At 38.9% G+C, this 26,023-nt stretch overlaps 2 protein-coding genes across 2 annotated transcripts; one reads left to right on the forward strand and one right to left on the reverse strand.

Annotated features, from left to right (window-relative positions):
- Window positions 1–3,095: 3,095 nt before the first annotated feature.
- On the reverse strand, window positions 3,096–14,281 carry LOC110456033. The gene is made up of 6 exons (XM_021506556.1): window positions 13,939–14,281; window positions 11,504–13,213; window positions 11,269–11,357; window positions 4,592–4,751; window positions 3,943–4,148; window positions 3,096–3,754 (listed from the first exon to the last, which is right to left on the reverse strand). The coding sequence occupies exons 1-6, from the start codon at window positions 14,108–14,110 to the stop codon at window positions 3,383–3,385; spliced, it is 2,709 nt and encodes a 902-aa protein (XP_021362231.1). The 5' UTR covers window positions 14,111–14,281; the 3' UTR covers window positions 3,096–3,382.
- Window positions 14,282–14,569: 288 nt separating this feature from the next.
- LOC110456034 lies at window positions 14,570–25,721 on the forward strand. The gene is made up of 9 exons (XM_021506557.1): window positions 14,570–14,844; window positions 18,337–19,423; window positions 19,818–20,131; window positions 20,344–20,541; window positions 20,819–20,907; window positions 21,185–21,450; window positions 21,681–21,940; window positions 23,070–23,156; window positions 23,612–25,721. The coding sequence occupies exons 1-9, from the start codon at window positions 14,664–14,666 to the stop codon at window positions 23,740–23,742; spliced, it is 2,613 nt and encodes an 870-aa protein (XP_021362232.1). The 5' UTR covers window positions 14,570–14,663; the 3' UTR covers window positions 23,743–25,721.
- Window positions 25,722–26,023: the final 302 nt, after the last annotated feature.

Below are 26,023 nucleotides of genomic sequence, written 5' to 3' on the forward strand. Positions count from 1 at the left end.
GACGGTACTTAGTAGTATACTTTAGGGGAAACACAAACACATAAAAGTACTAAGTAGTATAATTTAGCGAAAACACAATGAATTACGACAGATGTAATAATAATATTTAGCCTTTAGATCAACAAACACAATACAATACACTTTGTGAGTATGCAATACATTGTGGGTTTTTTTTAAAATATAAAACTTTACACAGAGAAGACAAGTGTTAACCATCGTTCTGTCCGGACCTGATGGTCTACATCATCCAATCTATTACCCGAAAATACCGCGACTAGTACATCCAATCATCGCCACTTCCTGGTTAAAAGCGGTCTCGATGTTTCAAGCTTCAACAGCCTGGTGCCCTCGGAACAATAGAAATGGCAAAAAGTCTATATATGATTACGAGAATAAAGACTATACATGGCGTGGGACAAGAACGAATAAGGGCGACACATGAAAGGATACGTGGCATGAATGGACTCATTTTGTTAAACATGTTTCAATGTTATGTAATACCTAAATTTTTCACTTTAGTGAAACAAAGGTAAATGTTGATTTTTTTAAATATTTTGGCACATGATTATTCAAATGCGACGAAAATATTCTGGTGTACACATACAAGGCACTGAATGGAACAGCTCCCCAGTACCTACAGGAGCCTTTTTTTCTTCACAATTTCATTCCAGTATATTTCGTTTTAAAATTTTGTTCCCGGTTAAATCCCTCAAATTCCCCTCTTTTCCTGAATATACATTCGCAGTTCAATTAAACATTGTTCCAATCTGAGACTTCTAAATTTAGTATCTGATATCATCTTAGTATCTTCTTGGTGCATGATACCAGGTACCACATTCTGTGTTGGAGTTCACAATTGTGTGATTAACGATCTGATGATGCTTGTACCATCACCAGTAACGATATATAAAAAGAGTTTCTACACTTTACAGCTCACCACAAAATTCACAATTACTAATGTATAGTGGAACGAGAGAATTCAGAATCCATGATTCCATAGAACCGATGAACACCTGTATTGTCTATTGTCTGTAACATAGAGAGGACGAACACCTGTATTGTCTATTGTCTGTAACATAAAGAGGACGCGCACCTGTATCTACTGTCTGTTACATAGGGAGGGCGATAATAATATGACCTATAACCCGGTATCGGGCAGTAGATCCGGAAGCATATATCTACCGATTTTAAAAAAATTGGGAGGACGAACAACGTGGTGTTTCCGGAACGACTAGATGGGAGTAAAACATTATTTGAGAATATCTACGAGATATATTTATTCAGTAATTGCAGAAAAGTTAGTACGTAACACAATCACTGTGGGCACCAAATAGACTGCAAACTATTACACTGAGATTTTTCGTTTGAAAAAAACCCGCGTGTTTCTAGAGAGACATGTCTTTTCATTAAAAAACAATGGATGATATATAGCATACAATATCATGATGTGTTCACAAGTCCGTCTTTATTTTATCCTTTTATAAACGGCTTTGGATTAAGGTTAATTATATAATTTTCAACTGGTTTTCACATGAGCACTTCTAATAAAAGTAACCCCTCGTATTACTAAGATGCATCGAAAAATGGGCTGTTTTGCCTTCTGCTAGTTATCTTCGTGCATCATCAACAAACATCTTAACTACTGTCAATAGGGACTTGTAGACTTACCGGCATATAGTTGTATGAATCTGTATCAAAATGTAGCTGAGGATATTTCTTCAGTCTTACTTATTTTCCTATTCTCCATCTTGTCTATACACCTGTTCATCAGAACACTTATATTTGAGATTATTGGAAATATACAACAGAAGAAAATAAGAGCGAGAGAATTTATGAAGGGTATGTGAGAGATAATACATATTTGGCAAGTTGACACTATAACATGCGAAATATAAACGTTGCTGTTTTTTGCTATTTAGGAGGGCAATATTAATGATGATGGTGTGTTGTAATGCAATATCTGTGTGATGATGATGGCGATGATTGGTGAATGGGATTTCGGTGTCATTATGATGAGCATTGTGATAATGATTGGGATGGCGATGATGATGATGATGATGATGATGAACCATTTTAGGATACTGAACTCGCGTACTATGCCGTCTACTTTTAACGATGACCTGGCCAACTCACCTGATTTAACAGTGCTTCCAACAGTGATGAGGATGAGGAGGAGGATGGAGATGGCGATGATGATGTTATGATGGTAAACTGTTTTGTTTGTATGTATGCATATTGCACCAGAAAAGTTTTTGTCTCAATAAATCCTAGCCAAAACTGCGAGTGTTTTATTTTTCTCGTTGTGACAATACCGAGTTTGATGTTTAAATGCAATCCTAGATATATGTGGGCATTGCTAACTCGTTCTTCCCACGTGAAACGAAAAAGAAATAGTTCCGATGTGAATTAATCTTGATAATTCTTATCTTATTTTTTAGAATAATGACACATGAATTTTCAATGAAACAAACTATTTCAAAGAACGCATCTGATTATATAATATTAATTTCTAGACTATACATTCATATTTGCGAAATCAAATTAAAAAAAAATGTTTGGAATTTCATATACGCATTTCGTTTGGTTTGTTACGTTTCATCCGTATTATTATTTAAGGATTATTATTTAAACACAAAAAACGGAAGCGGTTTATGATGAGAGTACATTCCGTTTTTTTGTGTTATAGCTCGATAACATGAAAAATATATTCAAGTTAATCCTTATAATTTAATTTATTATACACAATCCCTGTGGAAATCCACTTTTATTGATGGACTCTTTTCTCTCAAAAAATATTGCGCTGCTGTATCAGCCAAACAAAAGCGACGTTACAAACGGCGACGTAATTTATTTTACGTTTTGGGCTGATAATATAAATTTTTAAGCCAATGAAAATGCTTGTTACAAGCAAGATTAAATTATTACTAAATAAGTATATTTGCACATTTTTCCAAATTAATCAAAACTTTAACAAAATTTTTATTCTTCCAAAATGTGGTTTTCTTACTGTGTTAGTTTTATAGTGTAATAAAATGACCCATGTCGTTAAGGATGATTATTTGAAAAACATAAAAAGGAACACATTTAAAAGTGGTTTTTTTTTAATTATTTGCAAATGAACAACAAATCCTTGATAATCGTCTCGGTAAAGTCAGGATCAACAGGTATTCCTTCACACATATATATCAATATCAATATGAATGAAATGAACAATTGGTACAAACATCATCAGTGAAATATACACCGCGTTCTCTACACTCTTCACTCTCAGCCTGATAGAGTTACCCGAAATGTCTGTTACACAAAAAAAGGAATCTGTAATACCGTTAATATATGTTGCATACATAAGTGTCATATTATTTCTACAGACGTTTTGAACATTTTATTTCGTATCGACATATATTGGGTTTGTGTGACTTTCACTAACATTTAGTTTGCCCCCTATGGTTTTCGCTGAATGCACCAGTGCGGGACTTTGTACAAATGCCTGGACATCGCTTTCCTGGTTGAGGTCAGACTCGTCAAAACCAGGGTTGTCAAGGCCGATTGAGGATGTACCGCTGTCACTTATGTTGTCCTGCGAGCTACATGTACATTTTTTACTTCGGGCTTTATTGAACATCTCCTCCACTATTGACTTCGGAGTCAGACCTATGCGGAAGAACCCGATCTTCCCCTCTTCCACTTTCCGGCAGTCGACAACAGTGGAAGCAGCATTTTCGGGCGATGGCCCGTCCGCAAGAATCCCGTCACACTAGAAGGTAAAAAAAAAAAAATGATTAAAATCCACTGATTCTCGAAATCGCTTCCATCGTGTACTGTTCAATGTATTAGGTGGGTTATTTCTATAACTTAAAGTAATAAGGTAATTCACGAATATGTACATGTTCAATGAAGGTACATAATAGACGACTCGATGACAAGGTATATTTAATGACCTACATGTTTTACCCCCAGTCTGGCTAGGACATGCAGATGATGGGTAGTATCCGCTTCTCCAGTGGGATTTGCTGACGTCACGGCTATTGGACCCGTCTGATCAATGAGGTGACACACGATAGTATTATCCGGAATTCGTATTGCTATACTGTCCGGTTTGCCTATTAGTCTCTCCGAATCTCCTAGTCCCAATAACTTGACCCACTCACCTGATATGAACAAAATAAAGATGTGTATGATTACAACAAGATGTCTATAACAACTGTAAAAGAGCGCCAAACATATTTATTACAGACAACGTAAATACTAATAGAAAAATCTAGGCCGCTTTCGTTCATCTCGATCCAAACGGTTGGACCAGAGATGTTCGTTTATGAAATATGGTCGGACCTAGTGATATGATACTGCGTTCAGGTGAGCTTCACAAAGCCTTGTACATTTGCATGTCCGCCTGGCTTTATACTCGAAAATGTTACATTTAAAATCAGACAAACCGGCCGTTGTTCCGCATAAAAAACAAGCCCCTGGTCTTTTACAAGAATACAGACATAATTAGAATTGATATACGTTTCAATAAAACTTGCTTGCATACCTTACTGATACCTTAGCACAAAATAGAGAGAAGGTCCGGTAAGAAAGAACAATTACTTACCTTTCTTGAGTACCAAACTGATATTTGAGGGCCACACTTCCTGCATGAAGTTCCAGCAGACATCCCCCAGCTCGGCGCGCGCCTTCTCTATCTGTTTTATGTTAGAGATCCACACCGACATAGGGCGATCCTCGGCGTCTTTCTTGGAGTTGTAAGCTCTCTATAACATAGCATGTATAACCGTTACAACAATATTTTAATAATTTTACAGTCTTTGCAGTCACACAATAAATACTGTAAGCTCCTGACAATAAAAACATTACCCTCATGTAATAAATATTGTGAGCTCTTCATAACAAAACATTTCCCTTATGTAAAAGGGGTTGTAAGCTCTTTATAACAAAACATTACCCTTATGTAAAAGGGGTTGTAAGCTTTTCATAACAAAACATTACCCTTATGTAAGTTCCACTGTAGCTTTTCATAACAAAACATTACCCTTATGTAAAAGATATTGTAAGCTCTTTATAACATAACATTACCCATACGTAAGGACCACTGTAAGCTCTTTATAACATAACATTACCCTTATGTAAGTTCCACTGTAATATCTTTATAACATAACATTACCCTTACGTAAGGACCACTGTAAGATCTTTATAATATAACATTACCCTTATGTAAGTTCCACTGTAAGATCTTTATAACATAACATTACCCTTACGTAAGGACCACTATAAGATCTTTATCACATAACATTACCCTTATGTAAGTTGCACTGTAAGATCTTTATAACATAACAATACCCTAACGTAAGGACCACTGTAAGCTCTGTACAACATAACATTACTCTTACGTAAGGATCACTGTAAGATCTATATAACATAACATTACCCTTACGTAAGGACCGCTGTAAGCTCTTTATAACAAAACATTACCCTTCCGTAAGGACCACTGTAAGATCTTTATAACATAACATTACCATTACGTAAGGACCACTGTAAGCTCTTTATAACAAAACATTACCCTTACGTAAGATCCACTATAAGCTCTTTATAACATAACATTTCCTTTACGTAAGGACCACTGTAAGCTCTGTACAACATAACATTACTCTTACGTAAGGATCACTGTAAGATCTATATAACATAACATTACCCTTACGTAAGGACCACTGTAAGCTCTTTATAACATAACATTACCCTTACGTAAGGACCACCGTAAGATCTTTATAACATAAAATTACCCTTACGTAAGGACCACTATAAGCTCTTTATAACATAACATTACCCTTACGTAAGGACCATTGTAAGCTCTTTATAACATAACATTACCCTTACGTAAGGACCACTATAAGATCTTTATCACATAACATTACCCTTACGTAAGGACCACTGTTAGCTCTTTATAACATAACAGTACCCTTACGTAAGGACCACTGTAATCTCTTTATAACATAACATTACCCTTACGTAAGGACCACTGTAAGCTCTTTATAACATAAAATTACCCTTACGTAAGGACCACTATAAGCTTTTTATAACATAACATTACCCTTACGTAAGGACCACTATAAGCTCTTTATAACATAACATTACCCTTACGTAAGGACCACTGTAAGCTCTTTATAACATAACATTACCCTTACGTAAGTTCCACTGTAAGCTCTTTATAACATATAGCATGTATCGCCCTCGCTACGTTAAATCGTAAGCTAAATATATAACATAATATATATCATAAGCTGTATAATAGACAGATGGTACACAAAAGTCCCTGTTTGGGATATTCTTTAAATTCAATTAAAACTGCTGCTTTTTATAGACAAACAGTTTTAAGGGAAGACTTCACTTTTTATTTCTTACATTTACGTTTGTTTCTAAAATATTCATTATCCCTTTTCTTGTTGACAATATTTCGTACCTTGAGTGTTACTTCAAATTTCAAACTAACAACGAAAAGGTTTTTAAACAGAATTTCAGTTTCACCCTACTTCCGATTGTATGGTCTGTTGTCCCTTAGGGTATGGTCAATCAACATCTAATAAAAAAATACCATCAATAATAGATGTGATGAGAAAGATATTTGATGATGTCATTGAATTTGTCCCCTAGCAAATGGTGAAGATTGAGCCACGCCTATATCGTAAGATATATACCTACTTTACAGATTTATAACTACCCTTGATCACCGATGTACACTTTTTAGTATTGAGGATCGCTGACATAATACCAATGTCCAACAGTCACCCTTATAATAAAAAGGACGAACATTCTCGAACCTTGGAAATTCCCTACGGGTTCCGTTATGAACAAGATGAAATAGCATAACCACATATGATATTGATTAAACTAGACTCGACTTAAGAAGCAGCATAAGCATTTTTTAAATTTAAAATCCAAATACTTTTCACAGGACACTTGAACATGTTTGTTCCGAACGCAATCGTTCAAATATGGTATGTGTTCTAAACGACCGGCAGCCAGTAAGATTGTAGGAAAAAACATGTACACTCTATAGTGATATAATGCATCGATGTTGTCCGCGGTGTTAAGTTCTTTTGTTTTATATAAACATCACAAGTAACGTCAATATGTGTTACGCCTACTGCTCGAGATGGTTTTACTGTAACTTGATGTCGGGCTCAACAGTCTGTGATGCAATTAAATTTTTACATATTTTCCGACAGAAATTTAGTTTGGTCTTGGTTTCAATACTTGTTTCACAAATATTGAAAAAAAAAAAAAAAAAAAAAAAATTTAAAAACGCANATTTAAGAACGCAGCTTGAATCTGCCAAACTAAAACTGATTTATCATGATGTTTGTCTTGTGAAATCATTTGTAAGGCAAATACGTGTACAATAATCACTTTAGATTTAATTTTAACAACCACATAATGAAGAATAAAATACACGTTGAAGCATTGACAATTATTTTCGTTAGCTCCACTTCATGTGACAGTGAACATTGCACTCGAGTTCTGCACGGCCTGCGACTAGATATATTAATATCTTACTCTAAATCAACTGCCTATGGATATCTACGTTGAACTTTGATCTCAATTCCTGTGACCTGACCCAACTATATGTGACTGATTACATTGAACTTTGACCGTACTTTCCCTGCTTGTGACTGATTACATTGAACTTTGACCTTACCTCCACTTTCTATGGTCGTTACATTGCATTTTGGCCTTATTCTTTGTAACCTGTGACTAATAACATTGAACTTAGACATTACTTCCAGTGCTTAAGAATAATGACATTTAATTTTGACCTTAACTCTACTACCCTTGACTGATTACATTGAGCTTTGACCTTAACTCCACTACATGTGACTGGTTACATTGAACTTTGACCTTATCTCCACTACCTGTGACTGTTTACATTGAACTTTGACCTTATCCCCACTACCTGTGACTGTTTACATTTACCTTTGACCTGACCTCCCCTATCTGTGGTTGCTAACATTGAGCCTTGACCTTACTTCCGCTATCTGTTGTTGGTTACATTAAACCTTGACCTTACCTCTACTACCTGTGACTTGTTACATCCAGCCTTGACCTTACCTCCACTACATGTGAATGTAACATTTGATTTTGACCTTATATCCACTACCTGTGACTGCTTACATCGAACTTCGACCTTACCTCCAGGATCTGTGGTTGGTTTCATTGAGCATTGACATTACTTACACTTTTTATGGTTGGTTACATTGATCCTTTACCTTACCTATACTTCCTGTGGTTGGTTACATTGAACTTTGACCGTAACTAAACTGCATGTGACTGGTTACATTGACCTTGGACCTTACCTCCTCTACATGTGACTGGTTAAGCTGACACTTCACCTTACCTCCGCTACCTGTAGTTAGTTACATTGAGCCTTGACCTTACCTCTACTACCTGTGACTGGTTATATTGAACTTCGATCTTACCTCCACTGCCTGTGACCGGTAACATTGAACTTTGACCTTACCTCCACTACTTAAAACTGCTTACACTGAACCTTGACCTTACCTCCAGGATCTGTGGTTGGTTACATTGATCCTTTCCTTTACCTCTACTACCTGTTACTGATTACATTGAATTTGGCATTATCTCCACTACCTGTGACTGGTTACATTAAACTTTGACCTTATATCCACTACCTGTGACTTTTTACGTTGAACTTTGACCTTACCCCCAGGACCTGTGGTTGGTTACATTGATCCTTTACTTTACCTCCACTGCCTGCGGATGGTAATACTAACTTTGACATTATTTCTACTGCCTGTGACTGATTACATTGAACTTTGACCTTACATCAGTGCCTGTGACTGGTTACATTGAACTTTGCCTTTATCTCCACTACCTGTGACTGGTTACACTGAGCCTTGACATTACGTCCAGTATATGTGGTTGGTTACATTGAACTTCGACCTTACATCAGTGCCTGTGACTGATTACATTGAACTTTGACCTTACATCAGTGCCTGTGATTGGTTACATTGAACTTTGCCTTTATCTCCACTACATGTGACTGCTTACACTGAGCCTTGACATTACGTCCAGTATATGTGGTTGGTTACATTGAACTTTAATCTTATGTCCACTACCAGTGACTGGTTACATTGAACTTTGACCTTACTTTTACTACCTGTGGTTGGTAACATTGAACCTTGACCTTACCTCAACTCTATGTGACTGGTTACGCGGAGCCTTGACCTAACCTCCACTACCTGTGACAGGTAACATTGACTTTTGACCTTACCTCTACTACCTGTTAATGGCTAGACGGAACTTTGACCTTACATTTACTGCCTGTGGCTGGTTACCCTGAACTTTGACCTCACCTCTACTGCCTGTCTGGCTACACTGAACGTATACCTCAACTGCAATGCCTGTAGATGGTTACACTGAATTTTGACCTTACCTCCACTGCTTGTTGCTCGTTACACTAAATTTTAACCTGGACTTTACTGCGTTTGGCTGGTTACACTGAAATTTGACCTTCTCTGCATTGCCTGTTGCTGTTTTCAGTGAATTTTGACTTAACCACCACTGCCTGGGCTGATTACAATGACCTTTGATTTTATCTCCACTGCCTGTTGCTGGTTACACTGACCTTGACATCACCTCTACTGCCTGAGGCTTGTTACATTGAACTTTGACCTTGTCTTCACTATCTGTGGTTGGTTACATTAATCCTTGACCTTACCTCCAATATCTGTGGTTGGTTTCAATGAGCCTTGACCTTACTTCCACTACCTGTGACTAGATACATTGAACATTGACCTTACCTCTACTATCTATTGCTGGTTATACTGAACTTTGATTTGACCTTTACTGCCTGTGACTGGTTACGTTGAACTCTGAGTTTACCTTTGCTACCTTTGATTGGTTACATTGAATATTGACCTTACCTCCACTGCCTATGACTGGATATAATGAATTTTCACCTAATCTCCAATGCCTGTGGCTTCTTACAATGATCTTTGACCTCATCTCCACTGCCTGTCGCTCGTTATACTGAACTTGATCTCACCTCTACTCCCTGTAGCTGGTTACACTGACCTTGACATCACATCCACTGCCTGAGGCGTGTTACACTGAACTTTGACCTTATCTTCACTATCTGTGGTTGGTTACATTGAGCCTTGACCATATCTTTACTATCTGTGACTGGTTACATCAATCCTTGACCTTACCTCCAATATCTGTGGTTGGTGACATTGAGCCCTGACCATACCTCCACAACCTGTGACTGGTTACATTGAACCTTGACCTTACTTCCAATATCTTTGTATGGTTAAAATGAGCCTTGACCTTACCTTCATTACCTGTGACTAGATACATTGAACCTTGACCTTACCTTTACTACCTGTGACTAGATACATTGAACCTTAACCTTACCTTCACTACCTGTGACTAGATACATTGAATTTTGACCTTACCACCACTGCCTGTGGCTGATTACAATGACCTTTGATCTTATCTCCACTGCTTGTTGCTGGTTACACTGACCTTGACATCACCCCACTGCCTGAGGCTTGTTACACTGAACTTTGACCTTATCTTCACTATCTGTGGTCGGTTACATCAATCCTTGACCTTACCTCCAATATCTGTGGTTGGTGACATTGAGCCTTGACCATACCTCCACTACCTGTGACTGGTTACATTGAATCTTGACCTTACTTCCGATATCTTTGTTTGGTTAAAATGAGCCTTGACCTTACCTTCACTACCTGTGACTAGATACATTGAACCTTGACCTTACCTCCACTACCTGTGACTAGTTACATTGAGCCTTGACCATACCTCCACAACCTGTGACTAGTTATATTGAACCTTGACCTTACTTCCACTATCTTTGGTTGGCTAAATTGAGCCTTGACCTTACCTCCACTACCTGTGACTAGATTCATTGAACCTTGACCTTGTTGGTTACACTGAACTTTGACCTTACATCTACTGCCTGTGGCTGGTTACACTGAACTTTGACCTTACCTCTACTGCCTGTGGCTGGTTACACTGAACTTTGACCTTATCTCCAATGCCTGTGACTGGTTACACTGAACTTTGACCTTACATCTACTGCCTGTGGCTGGTTACACTGAACTTTGACCTCACCTCTATTGCCTGTGGCTGGTTACACTGAACTTTTACCTCACCTCTCCTGCCTGTGGTTGGTTACACTGAACTTTGACCTCATATCTACTGCCTGTGGCCGATAACACTGAACTCTGACCTCACCTCTACTGCCTGTGGCTGGTTACACGCCGCTACAAACACGTACACGGTGTCAGAAGGTATCCCGCATGTACCACCGTCTTTCAGGATTTCTATGAATAAGAAATTCGATATCATATTAGTTTTAGTATAATTTAATATAAAATTATAGACCTTAAAGGAAATTGTGATGAGATGTTCATAAATCGTTTAGAGAGAATGCTTTGCCTCAATATTACTTCTGTGTCGGTTAACGTACCAGCTGCTTGTTTTACCCCGGTCGCCCGTCTAGGATCCATAAACACCGCCTGGGAGCGATCCGAGTACAGCTTGCTGACTTGGAGGATGGGTTTGCCTTCCGGAAGAATATCCCTCCCCCATACGTTCCTCAATGTTGTTGACAAAACTCCATATGTACAGATCAAGACATAGGCTATAGCAACTGCAATCTCAAACCCGCCATAGTTACTTGCGTTAAGACCATGCAGCATGAACGCGACAACAAGAAGACAAAAGACCGAGGAAGTCATCATCCATATTTTACTAACAGTGGTAGACAGACCAAGAAAAAGCACTCCAATTACCAGGAAACCAACCAGTCCGACCACTAAAGGGGGTCCCTCTGCCCCTTCAATAACCGATAGAGCTCGAACAGACCCCCAGATTGACCAGAAGCTAGCATAGAGAAGAAAAGAACAGCTTTCAAATGTCAGCCCCCTGGAGAAACTAACAAAACCAACAGCAAACTGAATCAGACCCCCAAAACCTACGGTCCACGGCAGGATCAACGGATCCGACCCCGACGGTATCCATATCAGAGAAAACGCAGCCACAGCATTTGCTGCGAATCCCACACATTGAGAGTCGACATATTTTGAATAACCTAGCATGATGTCTCCTGAGAGCTTATTAGAATCTGACCAAATGTCTTCTGTTTTTCTTGTCTTTCCTAAGTTTTGAAAAACTGAAAATAAATGTTTGACTTTCTCTTTTTCCATGATGTTATTACCCAATGGAAATGTTATTTCCAGTTCAGCCAAACGTGTAGTAGTGGCTACTAAACCATAGAGTGAGAGAACCATTCCTACCCATCCCATCACCCCTACAAATACCCCCTGTAACCCATCCACACCCAAAGATATGGTGAACATCGCCATCATCACGAAGTACAGGGACCTAAACAACTCCACTTTAATTTCAACTATTGAAACTAGACAAAAAATCAGAGCAAGTACAGCTGAAGTAGGAACAATGAAATTCATCTCTTTCCATAAATAATTTTCTACCATTAAACTAGATCCCACGCCGATCCAAAATAATCCGAAAATTACAACATTACCAGAACTGTTTGGATCCGATTTTCTTAAGGACGCAATACCGACGACAACTTGGAAGATACCGGAGGTTAGCAACCATGGAAATGAAAAGCGCGTATCAGAAATGATATTGATTACGTGACTAGCAAAAATTGTAAAACAGACAACATTTAGAGCATACATCATAACTAAATGATCCTTAAAAACGGCATTTTTTTGCGGTTTTGATTTGAGTTTAGCATCATCAGGGGATATTGTATTTGAGCGTTTGTAATGCGTCGAAATATTTGAGAGACAGAAATAAAGAAAAATCAACGTTAATAAAACATGGAGAACTCCGGTTCCTTGTACACTAACAAACATATTGATTATTTCAAATGTAAACAGGACCAAACATATAACTGAGATTGCTGCGCATGACCGGAAGTCCCTATTAGTTAGAGATGTACCAAGGAAAACGAGAAATACCAACATTAGGCCGCCATAACCCGGAAACAAGGCCTCATGAGAAGATACGTAATACTCTGAGGATAGATTCTGAGAGTAATTGACCTCTGTCCATATGTGATTAACCCCAACGCTTGACCAGAGTACTGCCAGGCAAAGAACGACGGACTGAAGCAACTGTTTGTGCGGAAAGGGTGACGTCATACCTAAAAAAGGCAAATTACATAAGGCTAGAATTTGAAGGACACTTAACATCAGCTGAGTAGGTGTACTGCTATGTAGTAGGGTTTATGCGTTTTATATAGATCTTCTCTGCATTATAGAAATTTTACGAAGATTCTATCCCACTCAACGTCCACCTAATCTCTCTGCCTGCTCGTTCATTCAGGTGCTCCAATCATGGAAATCATATCTTTAACACTAATTCAATGATATCCTTTAGACGGCCTGGCCTCTTAATCAAAATAATAGATTAGCGTGTATGACTTTTTTCTGAGTTAGAAATCAGTTTCAAAATGTTTCTATTATCATTAAATACAAATTGTGTTACAAACAATAGAATCGTATTATGAGAAATACTCATACAACCATTAAAATCAACTTTCTGATATCTTTTTTGTTTCCAAACTCCTTCCGAAATACATAAATATAGTATCTTGCAGCATAAATTCTGACATTGGTAATACATATGTACTACCAATATTCTCATAAACTATCGATTACAAAAATCATTCGCCAATATCAAATGCGGCATACCTGGGTTTTTACTGGGCCAACAAAAGTGATTGAAATATATTGGTTGGAAAATAAAGGTCAGTTCAAATGACGACAAATGAAGACGTATGTTTTCATCAATAGTATAATACAACTATATCAAACCAATTGCCTGAATTTTAAATAATTATGCATAGAATGATAAATAAAAACTTACCGGTAAGTAGGATTGCCAATGATAAGGCCACCAATGTACTCCCGTACGGAATGTTGTCAATAATAGCCTCGGATTGCTTCGCTGTGATAGTGTTGACACTGGTGAGAGCGAAGAGGAGACTTACAAGCAAGAACCCAGCAGCTGCAGCCGCATCCACGTGAATGCCGGCCATTTTGTTTACGTCCTTGATGGAATATGTAACTGCAGTGTGTTGACAAAAGACTTGATTGCGTCTAACTTGAGTGTGTTTGTGATGGTATTGGTCACACTTTTATAGCAACGAACATCTAACGAAATACGTCATTCACATATGTAGAGCGTCATGTTTTAAAATAAAGTACAGCATGGTTTCCAAGAATGTATACATGTACGACAAAATTCTCTTCCTGCTTTACGAAGGTACACTCTGACTAGTCTTATGTCTCAATGCGTTATACATTGGTTTAATATAGATTAAGGCGGAGCTTGAAGAGTAGCTCCGGGTATGTTTAATTCATCAATGTTTCCGAGTATCCGGGTAACTATATCGTGACGGCGCGTGGGGCGGTAGGCGGTGGGCGGCATTAGGGAACGCCCCTTTTTGTAAGCGAAGCATCACACATGTTTATTCATTGATGGAACAATAGATAAAACAAACGGCAATGAAAGTAAATCCGCATTTAGTGATATATAAGCGGACAAAGACATAAGTTTAATCATATTGACAATCCGCCTGTTAAAGTAGTATGGTTACGGTAAATGAAATGGAGGGATCTCGAACGAGTGGACGCGGTCTTCCCTTCGCGTCCGTTCTCTACAGCGAGCCCGGGGCCCTGGGGCTCATGGCCAACATCATGGCCGCTCTAATAGTAGCTATCGGTAACATGGTGGAAGGAGAGCATACGAAACTCACTCTCATTATAGCAGGTAAGTGTTAAACTTGTTTGAATAGATATCCCATAAATTCAGTTTTGGAATGTGTATCGCTAACGAGGAATGAGATGGAAAATTTCTGAATTAACACTTTCGTAGTAATGTACAGTATATATATTGTATGGTATAGAAAGCACTGCCTAGGTTCTTGTTCCAATATATTCGATATGAATTTATGAGTATTTCCGACTTCAACATATACATAATTATATAATGAGGGACAGAAAATATTAGAAAAATAAATATAAACGAATGTTCAATCGGCCAGAGAGTCTGAGGCAGTCATTATGACAGTTATATTCCCTTGTAATATACAAACATGTTATATCTATTCTACCAAATGAAAGTGTTATTGAATGTGCTTTCGTGTCCATTTCAAAGCAACAAGACCTAGACTATCTAATTTTTCAAAAATTCAATAGTTCTTTTCTACACCCAAACCTTTATAATGTGATGCCTCGCTTCTATTTCACCAACTAACCACTGTCATAGTGGTCATGTTGTGACGTTACAGCCAGTGGTCATGTTGTGCCGTTACAGCGAGTGGCCATGTTGTGCCGTTACAACCAGTGGTCATGTTGTGACGTTACAGCCAGTGGCCATGTTGTGCCGTTACAACCAGTGGTCATGTTGTGACGTTACAGCCGGTGGTCATGTTGTGCCGTTACAGCTAGTGGTCATGTTGTGACGTTACAGCCAGTGGGCGTGTTGTGACGTTACAGCCAGTGGTCATGTTGCGCCGTTACAGCCAGTGGCCATGTTGTGCCGTTACAACCAGTGGCCATGTTGTGACGTTACAGCCGGTGGTCATGTTGTGCCGTTACAGCTAGTGGTCATGTTGTGACGTTACAGCCAGTGGTCATGTTGCGCCGTTACAGCCAGTGGCCATGTTGTGCCGTTACAGCCAGTGGCCATGTTGTGCCGTTACAGCCGGTGGTCATGTTGTGACGTTACAGCCAGTGGTCATATTGTGACGTTACAGCCAGTGGCCATGTTGTGACGTTACAGCCGGTGGTCGTGTTGTGACGTTACAGCCAGTGGTCATGTTGTGCCGTTACAGCCGGTGGCCATGTTGTGCCGTTACAGCTAGTGGTCATGTTGTGACGTTACAGCCAGTGGTCATATTGTGACGTTATAGCCAGTGGTCATGTTGTGACGTTACAGCCAGTGGTCGTGTTGTGACGTTACAGCCAGTGGTCATGTTGTGCCGTTACAGCCAGTGGCCATGTTGTGCCGTTACAGCCGGTGGTCATGTTGTGACGTTACAGCCAGTGGTCATATTGTGACGTTACAGCCAGTGGCCATGTTGTGACGTTACAGCCGGTGGTCGTGTTGTGACGTTACAGCCAGTGGTCATGTTGTGCCGTTACAGCCGGTGGCCATGTTGTGCCGTTACAGCTAGTGGTCATGTTGTGACGTTACAGCCAGTGGTCATATTGTGACGTTATAGCCAGTGGTCATGTTGTGACGTTACAGCCAGTGGTCATGTTGTGACGTTACAGCCAGTGGTCATGTTGTGCCGTTACAGCCAGTGGCCATGTTGTGCCGTTACAGCCAGTGGTCATGTTGTATGTGTATTTGAATGCTCCCTTTTCACGTCAAAGATTATTCGTTAAAGACCAGTCAGCGTTGCGCGTACACGTTTCTTTTCTTGGAAAATAATACTTGCACGCGCATATAAGCCAATAAAAGGGGTCGTTACATCGCCAATCTGGTAGAATAGATTATAATGTACATTAGGTAAATCTCATATTACATATAAGGTTATAAGATAATATTGTACGTTATGATATTACTGTACAATTTGTTTAAAACAATTTTTAGCGATTTTCGGTAATACTAACAGGCACTTATTCATTATTTCCTTTCCTCGAGAAAAAAGCGGTAAAGGTGTGCGTGTGAAACATAATGAGAACGTTGTTAATATCTAAGGAATACACAAAGTCTGCGTTTTAATTATGTAATATATTACTGTAGAATACACTGTAGCAAATGTCGTATAAAACTGTTGATAACCTTCTAGGTAGTAAATACTATCATTCATTAAAATGTCTTGACATCAGTTTCTTGACCTGCTGTCTGGTACGTAGTAACACTACCGTTAGACACACACACACATACCTGTCTACGATTAACAATATCACTCCAATCGATGAATGATAGGTGCAAAAAAACCAAAGCCAGAGGTCCGTCCTGGTTGACTGGCAGAGATTGGTATAGGTGGGGATTCCCCAGCCTGCATGACCCCGACAGGTTTCAGTACACGTGTGTAAACATTGATTTAACCCCAACAGGTATCACATACCTGACTGTCTATCGTACAGCACAGATATAGATTTAAGTGCCAAGTTGATATAAACCTACTTAACTGGGGTATTTAGTCGACATCATGTCCCGATTTTTATTATTAAGGAGCAACGACTTTCAGTCTGTTAATCGTTTAGATTCATTAGTTAAAATAAAAGACTAAATAAATGAAGTAAATTAAAAGAAGGAGAAATGTAAGAATATTACTCATCTAATGTTAATTGATATATATTTTTTAAATTATGTAGATTTGCTTTAATCAATTTATAAACATTGTATTATCTTAGAAATAGGATGACTAAACTGTTTTGTTGATAGAGGGAAGAGTAAATAATGAGATTTTTTATTTTTGTTTCGTGTGCGTGTGTGTTTGCGTGTATGTGTGTGTGTGTGTGTGTGTTAGAGGCTAATCAGTGATCCCGTTTCGTTAAAAAACCAATTATTTCTTCGAATCGGTTACTAATTGACTATGATATTAAATTGAAAATATTCATGATGCCATCAAAAATGATTGCACGTGTTTTATAACTACCCTACAGAAAATAGCTTAGTCGACATTTTTTAATTTTACCAATTATAAAAATATTATTTCTAATTACATACAAATGAAATAGAGTATATTATGCAGAACCCCCCCCCCCCCCCAAAAAAAAGGCCCACGGCGCTGACATTGAATTGATTTTAAAATGGAAACATTAATTATTTGAATATATTTCCAATGTTTACTTTATTGAGGAGCATTTTTGTCAAATCTAACATATAATTAACATAATTATTAATATAATGTTGACAAAAAACTTCTACAGTCAAACCTGTTTCAACGACCACATGTATTCAGCTACTTCCTGTCTTACACGACATAAATTATACCCCCTCCCCCCCAATGATATTTACTATATAACTGACCTGTATTCAACGATTCCATGCCTAACGCGACTAACGACCAGAACATTTCACACCAAAAGTGTAAAAAAAACCCGTCTCGGGCGACTTTTCCGATATTGAAAACGAAACCGGAAGTTGTAAAATGAAATTGTAGCGTGTTTACATTCATTTAAATGTTCAACATTTGTCTTATGTGACCTTATTTTGAACTTCCCTCGGAAGGTCACATAAGACAGGTTTGACTGTATTGTCATATTTAAATTTTTATCAACAGAACACAATTTTATCTTGTAGGAGTCCATTTAATTCTGGTAGGAGGTTTTCTGCAACTGGTGGCCGGGCTGTTGTCCTTCAGACGAAACGACCACCTAACTGGGACAGCTTTTGTTGTGTTCGCCTCCCTTTGGTCATTTCAGGGAATCACCTACATACTGACCACTGACATGCCGGACCTTAATGGCGCTGCTCTGTCCGGTCTGGTAGGCTACATGGCCGTAGCAATGGTTCTCTTTGTCTGTTCCCTGTTTGTCAACTATATACTACCTCCAGTACTGGCGGCCATGCTACTAACTCTGGTATTTGAGGCCGCAGGGTTATATTTTCTATGGGCTAAACGGGTTGCTGCTGCATTTGAACTTTTTATTGTGTTCACGGCCATATATGCTGTCGTTGTCATGACAACCAAGGGCGTCAGCCTGAGATACGTTTTACCGGGGTTTGGAAATGCACCTATTGACCCCCTCTTAATCCGAACTTTTGCTAAGGGTAAGAAGAAGAACGAGACGAAAAAGAACACCAAGTACGCTGAGCCGATGGGTTTGGGGTACATCGCCAATATAGTGCCAGCTGCAGTGCTGTGTTTCCACAGCCTTGGGTACTTTACCGATTTCCGGCCCGCCATGGGGGCCTTCATGTGCAGTAGTCTTTGTCATATTGTATCCAGTTACTACGCCTTCCTGCGACGAGATCACTTCCATTCTGTACAATTCATCGTTTATTTCATCTTCTGGATCAGTCGAGGAGTCGGGGCGTTTCTCGTGACCTTTGACCTCGGAGGCGACACGACCTCTGTGACAAACTACTACGGTTCCTGGGGTATGGTACTGGTCCTTGTTGCCATACTGGTAGTTTCGACCACGCAGAGTGTCGTTGTTTTCCTTTACAATCTCCTTCTCACACTCATCGCCATTCTGTCCGTGGAGCATATCCCGGGGTCGGTTCGTAACTACACGTTTGGTGTGTCGTCTGCTATTCTTGCACTTGTCAGCATCTACATCTCCATCGCACATCTTCTTAACTCACTGGCGGAAAAGTCCATTGTCTATGTAGGCCCAGAAATCATAGCTGCCGAGAAACTTCAATGTGCCTTCGGATGCTTTCGGTAAGAAGAGGGGTACCCTTAAAAAATATAATGTACAAGGGGTAGTATGCTTATTGCCCATTATTCTCGTCGTTACATTGTTACAGTAAATTTCATATAATAGAGCTCCGCTAATCCAACTACATTAAACAATGCTTTATTGGTTTTCCTCAGTTACAACCAGATATGCAGCCAGACAACTTTCAATCCTTTTTAACAGAGTAGACCGACTGTATTAAACAAATGATAAAAAAACACCAAAAAATCACACAACCTTGACAGAACAATTATAACGGAGTACATGTGTTTCAAACTCCATACATACAGTTTACATAAATTGCTGTATTGAAATTTTGTATTAAAAAAAGTATATCATATATCCCTTAACATTCCTCGATGAATAATGGTTTTGCAGAAAGAAAACAGATGAAACTGAAGGATCCCCGACAGACTTAACTGAAGGATCCCCCCCGATCACGGGGGACAGTGACAAAGACTTGAACGTGGTGGACTCCTTAGCTTTCCTTGGTAACATGGTGGCAGCTATTGCTTTATCTCCAGCCGAGGTCACGCATGGGCAGAACGCCCTTCCCTGGCTTCTCGTGTCCGGGGTACTCATTAACTTGTACTGCGCACGCCTAGCATATGCCGCCGGAAGTCTAGCTCGGGCGTTCATGATGGTGGTTTTAGCAATGGTTTGGGGAACGTGGTCTCTGGTGTTTTTCGAAGGTATGTCGAACTACAACCATCAAACGAAAAGGTACTTTGTTGGTTTGTAATGCATGGTAAGAAGAACGTCTCTTTTACGTTTTAAATTGTTGTGTTCTTGACATTCTCCATCATTGCAAACTTGTTAAACTCACAAATGTAATGTCATTTCGTTATCCTGATATATAGAGTCAGCTCGCAATGTTCTGTATGAGTTTATTCTGTGTGCACAGGTATCGATGCATCTCAGTTAAAAGGTGCTGCAATTGGTGTAATGTGCCTACACACCTGTGCCTTACTGATGACGACCACATTTTCCAGGGTGTGGATGGTATTTGGTGTAAGCGTGGAGTTAAACATACTGGCCCTGGTCTTCCAAGTGTTTGCCGTCAACAGTCAGTACATGGGTCTCGTCACGTCGCTATTTGTAGGTAAGGGTGTGATCCAATCGGGTTGTTGCACCACACAAACCTGCTCTTCTTGTCAGTTTTCGGTCCACACGGGGCAAACTAAGATTCTGTCAAGATGAATGATTACATAACTGATACCCATCTACTTTATGAGGGAAGGAGAACCTATATAAAGCGTAAATGGCACCCATTATGTCAAGGAAAAACAGTATAAACATCTAAAAGTCTAAATCATTGTAGTTTGTTCGGGGGGAAAATGATAACATTTATCATATACTGTGGTTTTATTTTGGTTTAGGTATTATTGGACTGTATGGCACTCTCTCGGGTATCCTGAAAGGGGTCATTGACAGTGACGCGCTACCGAAAGGCGAACCAGTCATAAAGGTATCATTAGTCAATCGGTTTTTATATAAAAGGTACATTTTACAAACAAAAAGTTTGTATAAAAAGTTTGAATAAAACAATTAATTCAGATGTTCCATATCTTGTTCACATGCGTCGTCCTATTTGTTCTTTTGCAAATAACATAAAGGAACATTTTATAGTCATAATGTACGTTTATTGTACACAGATAACAGCAATGTTGTGTTAAATATTTTACGAATTCGGTGTAGAAAACACCAACAGTACAGGAAAACTTTTTTCAATTTAATTGATTTAGCCTAAAGCAGAGACGGAGGAGGAGAGGTTACCCTGTGAGATGATTCCCTCGCGAAAAGCTTCGGCCCTCTGGAGGGCAGCTCAACTCCTTGACGAAGGTCACGTGATTGGCGTACCAACAGACACAGTGTACGCCCTGGCTTCATCATGCAAGGTCCCAAAGTCTGTCAGCGCCATCTATCACATCAAAGGGAGGCCAGCAGAAAAACCTATCTGTCTCTGTATATCTAACATTGAACAGTTGAAAGCTGCAAATCCTCCATTCAGGTACTGTGTGCCTTTTCGTTCGACCTAAATTTGAAACTGCTGATTACGGAACCTATGTTAATAAAAAAGACGTAATCGGCAGTCTAATTAAAAAAAATATCCTAATAACTTGTGTTCTACGGTGAGATTAACATTGTAGCACGATACTGAGGATTTGATTTCATTCAAAAGACTGTTGTATACGAAAACAATATAATAATCAATTGTACGCACTGTATTGATTTCTGCAGTGCTCTTCTATGGAGGTTCATGGACGTTTGCTATCCCGGGGGTATTACCTGTGTGGTACCTAAGGGGGAGTGGTTAGCGAGGCTGGGGGTAGGTGATGCTGTTGATTACATAGGAACGAAGGAAAGTGTGGCCATCCGAGTTCCCGACTCTTCTGTGCTATCTTACCTCACAAGTATTTCCGGTCCTGTGGCCCTGACCTCGGCCAATCCAAGTGGGGAACCGGACAGTCTGCATCATGATACGGTCATAGACACACTAGGTAAGTACTTGTTTGCGAAAGATTATTAAGAAGAGGCAGTTTTGACGATTACTCAATATCATAAACATTCCGATTTCCGCCTGGGAACCAAAAGAGATTCCTATTTAGATCAAATTAGTGTATCAGACATACCTTACTATGCCGATTTCCTTTTGGAAACCCAAAGTGGAAACCCAAAGATAGTTCTATTTAGATCAAATTATAAAATGTTTACTACTTCAGGTACTATAGAAACTCATCAAATCAAATAATAAAAAGGAAAATTAGTCAAATGCATTCTCTGTTTTGTTTTTTCCTCGGGCAACTAGACGAACGCAGTAAAATGATGTATAGCTAGGTAAAAATTGATCAACATCTGGAAAGGCTGTTCAACGAGAAAACTGCAATTGCTATTTGGCATTCAACATGCCGTGTTCCATACTTCATCCATATCCTTGCATTCCTAAGCTGTTGCTTAATGTTCAATTAAAGGAATATTTTCCTTATATTTTAATACTTTTTAGTACGCCTCTGTATCCGTGTGAAGGGAAACCATCGCAGGCTGGTGGAAATATATAATGCACATGGTTAAACTTAACGGCACCAGGCCACATCTAACGTTTTGTATAATTTCTAAATGGCCTGAGTAAATTATGTGTAACATTTAGAGCCTTGGCTTTATTAACCAGTGTCTTTGAGTCACGTAAACCATTCTTTCTTTCATTGAATTTCTATATACACTGTAATAAGTGTTTAACTCGGACAGAACACCAGCAGTTTTAAGTGTTAGTTTTTCAGCATATACAACTTCATCCTCGATATCCAGGGGTTACGCTCACTTTCGCTCTCTGCACCCCTGGAATATGTCATAGCAAAATTGAAGGCTCAGTGTGCGCCACCTTGTTGATGAGACAAGAAAACTAGTTCGATCCTTTGATGTTCACCAAAAGAATTTCGCGGTCACGTAACGGTAATAAAAATTGATAGGCTTTGCAGTCGGGCGTCTCTCCTTTGTAATCTTCAAAGGACAAGTATCGGCCCAGCGATTGGTCAGTTTCATTTACCTGAGACCAATCAAACTTCGTGCATGTACTTGAGAATATAGTTACATATATTGTTAGGTAGTTACAGTACTGTGTTGGTTTTGTAGGACACAAATTGGCCGCGGTGGTATGTGACGACGAATCTAACGAAATAGTGGCATCAACAGTAGTTAATTGTGCCAAGATAGATGAGGGTAAGTAACAGTCTATTTTCTGTAGTCCCTCAGCGAAACTTCACTCATTCATCCCTACATATCTAAACTGGACTTGTTCAGTCTTTGATTTGGTAAGGCTCAAATGTGACTTTAGTGGTGAATGGGTTAATTGTTTTTAATTTTCTTTTTGCAAGTACAAATGTCCAAGTACATATGTAAGCGGTTATATACAGTTCTTTGTGGTTAATGCCTTATAGGTTTAATACAATAGAAAGCTAGCCTTGTACTCGGTACCATTTTTTCCTCATAATTCAGGATCATTCAGTGATGACGAAGTTAGAAATCCCAGAATTTCTCTCTCGATACACTTATCTTCTATGCAGAGAATATATGTGTTTCGAAACCCAAGGATTTAAAGGATGACTTTTCATTGACTTCTTAACTTTGCATATTTATACGTAATTCAATTAATGCCATCTATATTTATATTTCAGGTGTGATTTCATACTTTCGGATAGGCTGTGTGCCGAAGGAGCGAGTGGACCAGTTATTCGAACAAGTGAAATCAGAATTAAATCGGGAGTCAACGAAAGTCAACATGAATCAACCATCATTTAACTCTTAAACAAGGGACGACAACTCGTCTCAAACAAGGGGCGACAACTTGTATTAAACAAGGGACGACAACTATCCGTGGGGCGACAACACTTCATGTTGTCTTCTAAAACAATACTTTTACAAGTAGAGTGGATGTTATGTATGAGGTGAATGCAGGTTGTTTGTGCTTGTTATAGATTATTTATTGTTTACGTTTTCAATAAAATTATGTTTAATTCGTTTAAGTTTTAGTTTTCTCTGATGAAAATAAATCAATACAGAGCACAACCTCCCGGTAAGGCATTTGACCAGAGAAAGATGTATTTGCATACATCTAACTTTCGTTATTGCACATATAGACAAGATTTCATAGCATAACGTTCAACATTTAGGACCCCAATTTTCTAATTTCAATTTGGTATTTTCTATTGGAACAAAAAACATAAGGACCATTTCAACATCAGCTCGAGTATTCCTGAGTTAGAAAACATAAAGACACGAGCACAGATAGTTCGGAAGACATCCTTACATAAGAAGGAAATCGTATTTCGTGATATTTAATACAGACTTGTATACAGCATATCAGCTATACATGTAGAATATTATTAATACTGTTTCCTATAAAACTGCAAACTTAAATATAATTACTTGTACGTAAGTCATCGATGCGATTCTCATCAGTATGACATTTAATTTCATTGATTCTTTAATTAATTATTTGGATTGAAGTAAAAGTGTTTTTCTTAACTCGAAGAAATTAAAAGATTAAGTCATTGTTTTGTGAAACTGTGTATACTAACGTGGAGTATAAATATACATATAACACGGCACCTTGTCTAGTCCCTCTAGAAAGTGTAATGTACGTTCAGTTGTAATCACCCAAAGAGGCATTACAATGACTTGACCCTTGACCTTGTTATTCGTGTTGTAAACGACATGCTGTCCATTTGTGACAAATCTCTTAAATGAAATTTCGTAAAAACATTTGAGATGACCATGACAATCATTGATGTGTTTTGACCTCTCTTTGTGACCTTGACTTATGGAGTGCTGGTCCGAGAGTTACAGCGACAAATCTATTCTAGTCATGATGCATCCATTTAGGAACTTTCGTTCTCAAACATTGATCCGTTGAAAAGTAATTGTCAGGTGAAAAGTTTGGTTTAAACGGCTTGACTCGTGACCAAATTCTGTTTAGACGGCTTGCCTCTGGACAAAAGTTTGGTTTAAACAGCTTGACTCGGGAAAGAAGTTTGATTTAAACAGCTTGACTCAGGACAAAAGTTTGGTTTAGACGGCTTGACTCAGGACAGAAATTTGGTTTAGACGGCTTGACTCATGGCAGAAGTTTGGTTTATAAACGGCTTGACTCATGGCAGAAGTTTGGTTTATAAACGGCTTAACTCAGGACAAAAGTTTGGTTGATACGGCCTGACTCAGGACAAAAGTTTGATTTAGACGGCTTGACTCAGGGCAAAAGTTTGATTTAGACGGCTTGACTCAGGACAAGAGTTTGGTTGATACGGCCTGACTCAGGACAGAAGTTTGATTTAGACGGCCTGACTCAGGACAAGAGTTTGGTTGATACGGCTTGACTCAGGACAGAAGTTTGATTTAGACGGCCTGACTCAGGACAGAAGTTTGATTTAGACGGCCTGACTCAGGACAAAAGTTTGATTTAGACGGCTTGACTCAGGACAAGAGTTTGGTTGATACGGCCTGACTCAGGACAGAAGTTTGATTTAGACGGCCTGACTCAGGACAAAAGTTTGATTTAGACGGCTTGACTCAGGGCAAAAGTTTGATTTAGACGGCTTGACTCAGGACAAGAGTTTGGTTGATACGGCCTGACTCAGGACAGAAGTTTGATTTAGACGGCCTGACTCAGGACAGAAGTTTGATTTAGACGGCTTGACTCAGGGCAAAAGTTTGATTTAGACGGCTTGACTCAGGACAAGAGTTTGGTTGATACGGCCTGACTCAGGACAGAAGTTTGATTTAGACGGCCTGACTCAGGACAAAAGTTTGGTTGATACGGCTTGACTCAGGACAGAAGTTTGATTTAGACGGCCTGACTCAGGACAAAAGTTTGGTTGATACGGCTTGACTCAGGACAGAAGTTTGATTTAGACGGCCTGACTCAGGACAGAAGTTTGATTTAGACGGCCTGACTCAGGACAGAAGTTTGATTTAGACGGCCTGACTCAGGGCAAAATTTCGATTAAGACGGCTTGACGGACACCAACAAAATCACGCAACATATATATTTATATATTACAATTTTTTTTTTTTTTAATAATCAATAAATC

This window comes from Mizuhopecten yessoensis, unplaced genomic scaffold (assembly GCF_002113885.1).
Source record: "Mizuhopecten yessoensis strain PY_sf001 unplaced genomic scaffold, ASM211388v2 scaffold8469, whole genome shotgun sequence".
In the NCBI taxonomy this organism is placed as follows: domain Eukaryota; kingdom Metazoa; phylum Mollusca; class Bivalvia; order Pectinida; family Pectinidae; genus Mizuhopecten; species Mizuhopecten yessoensis.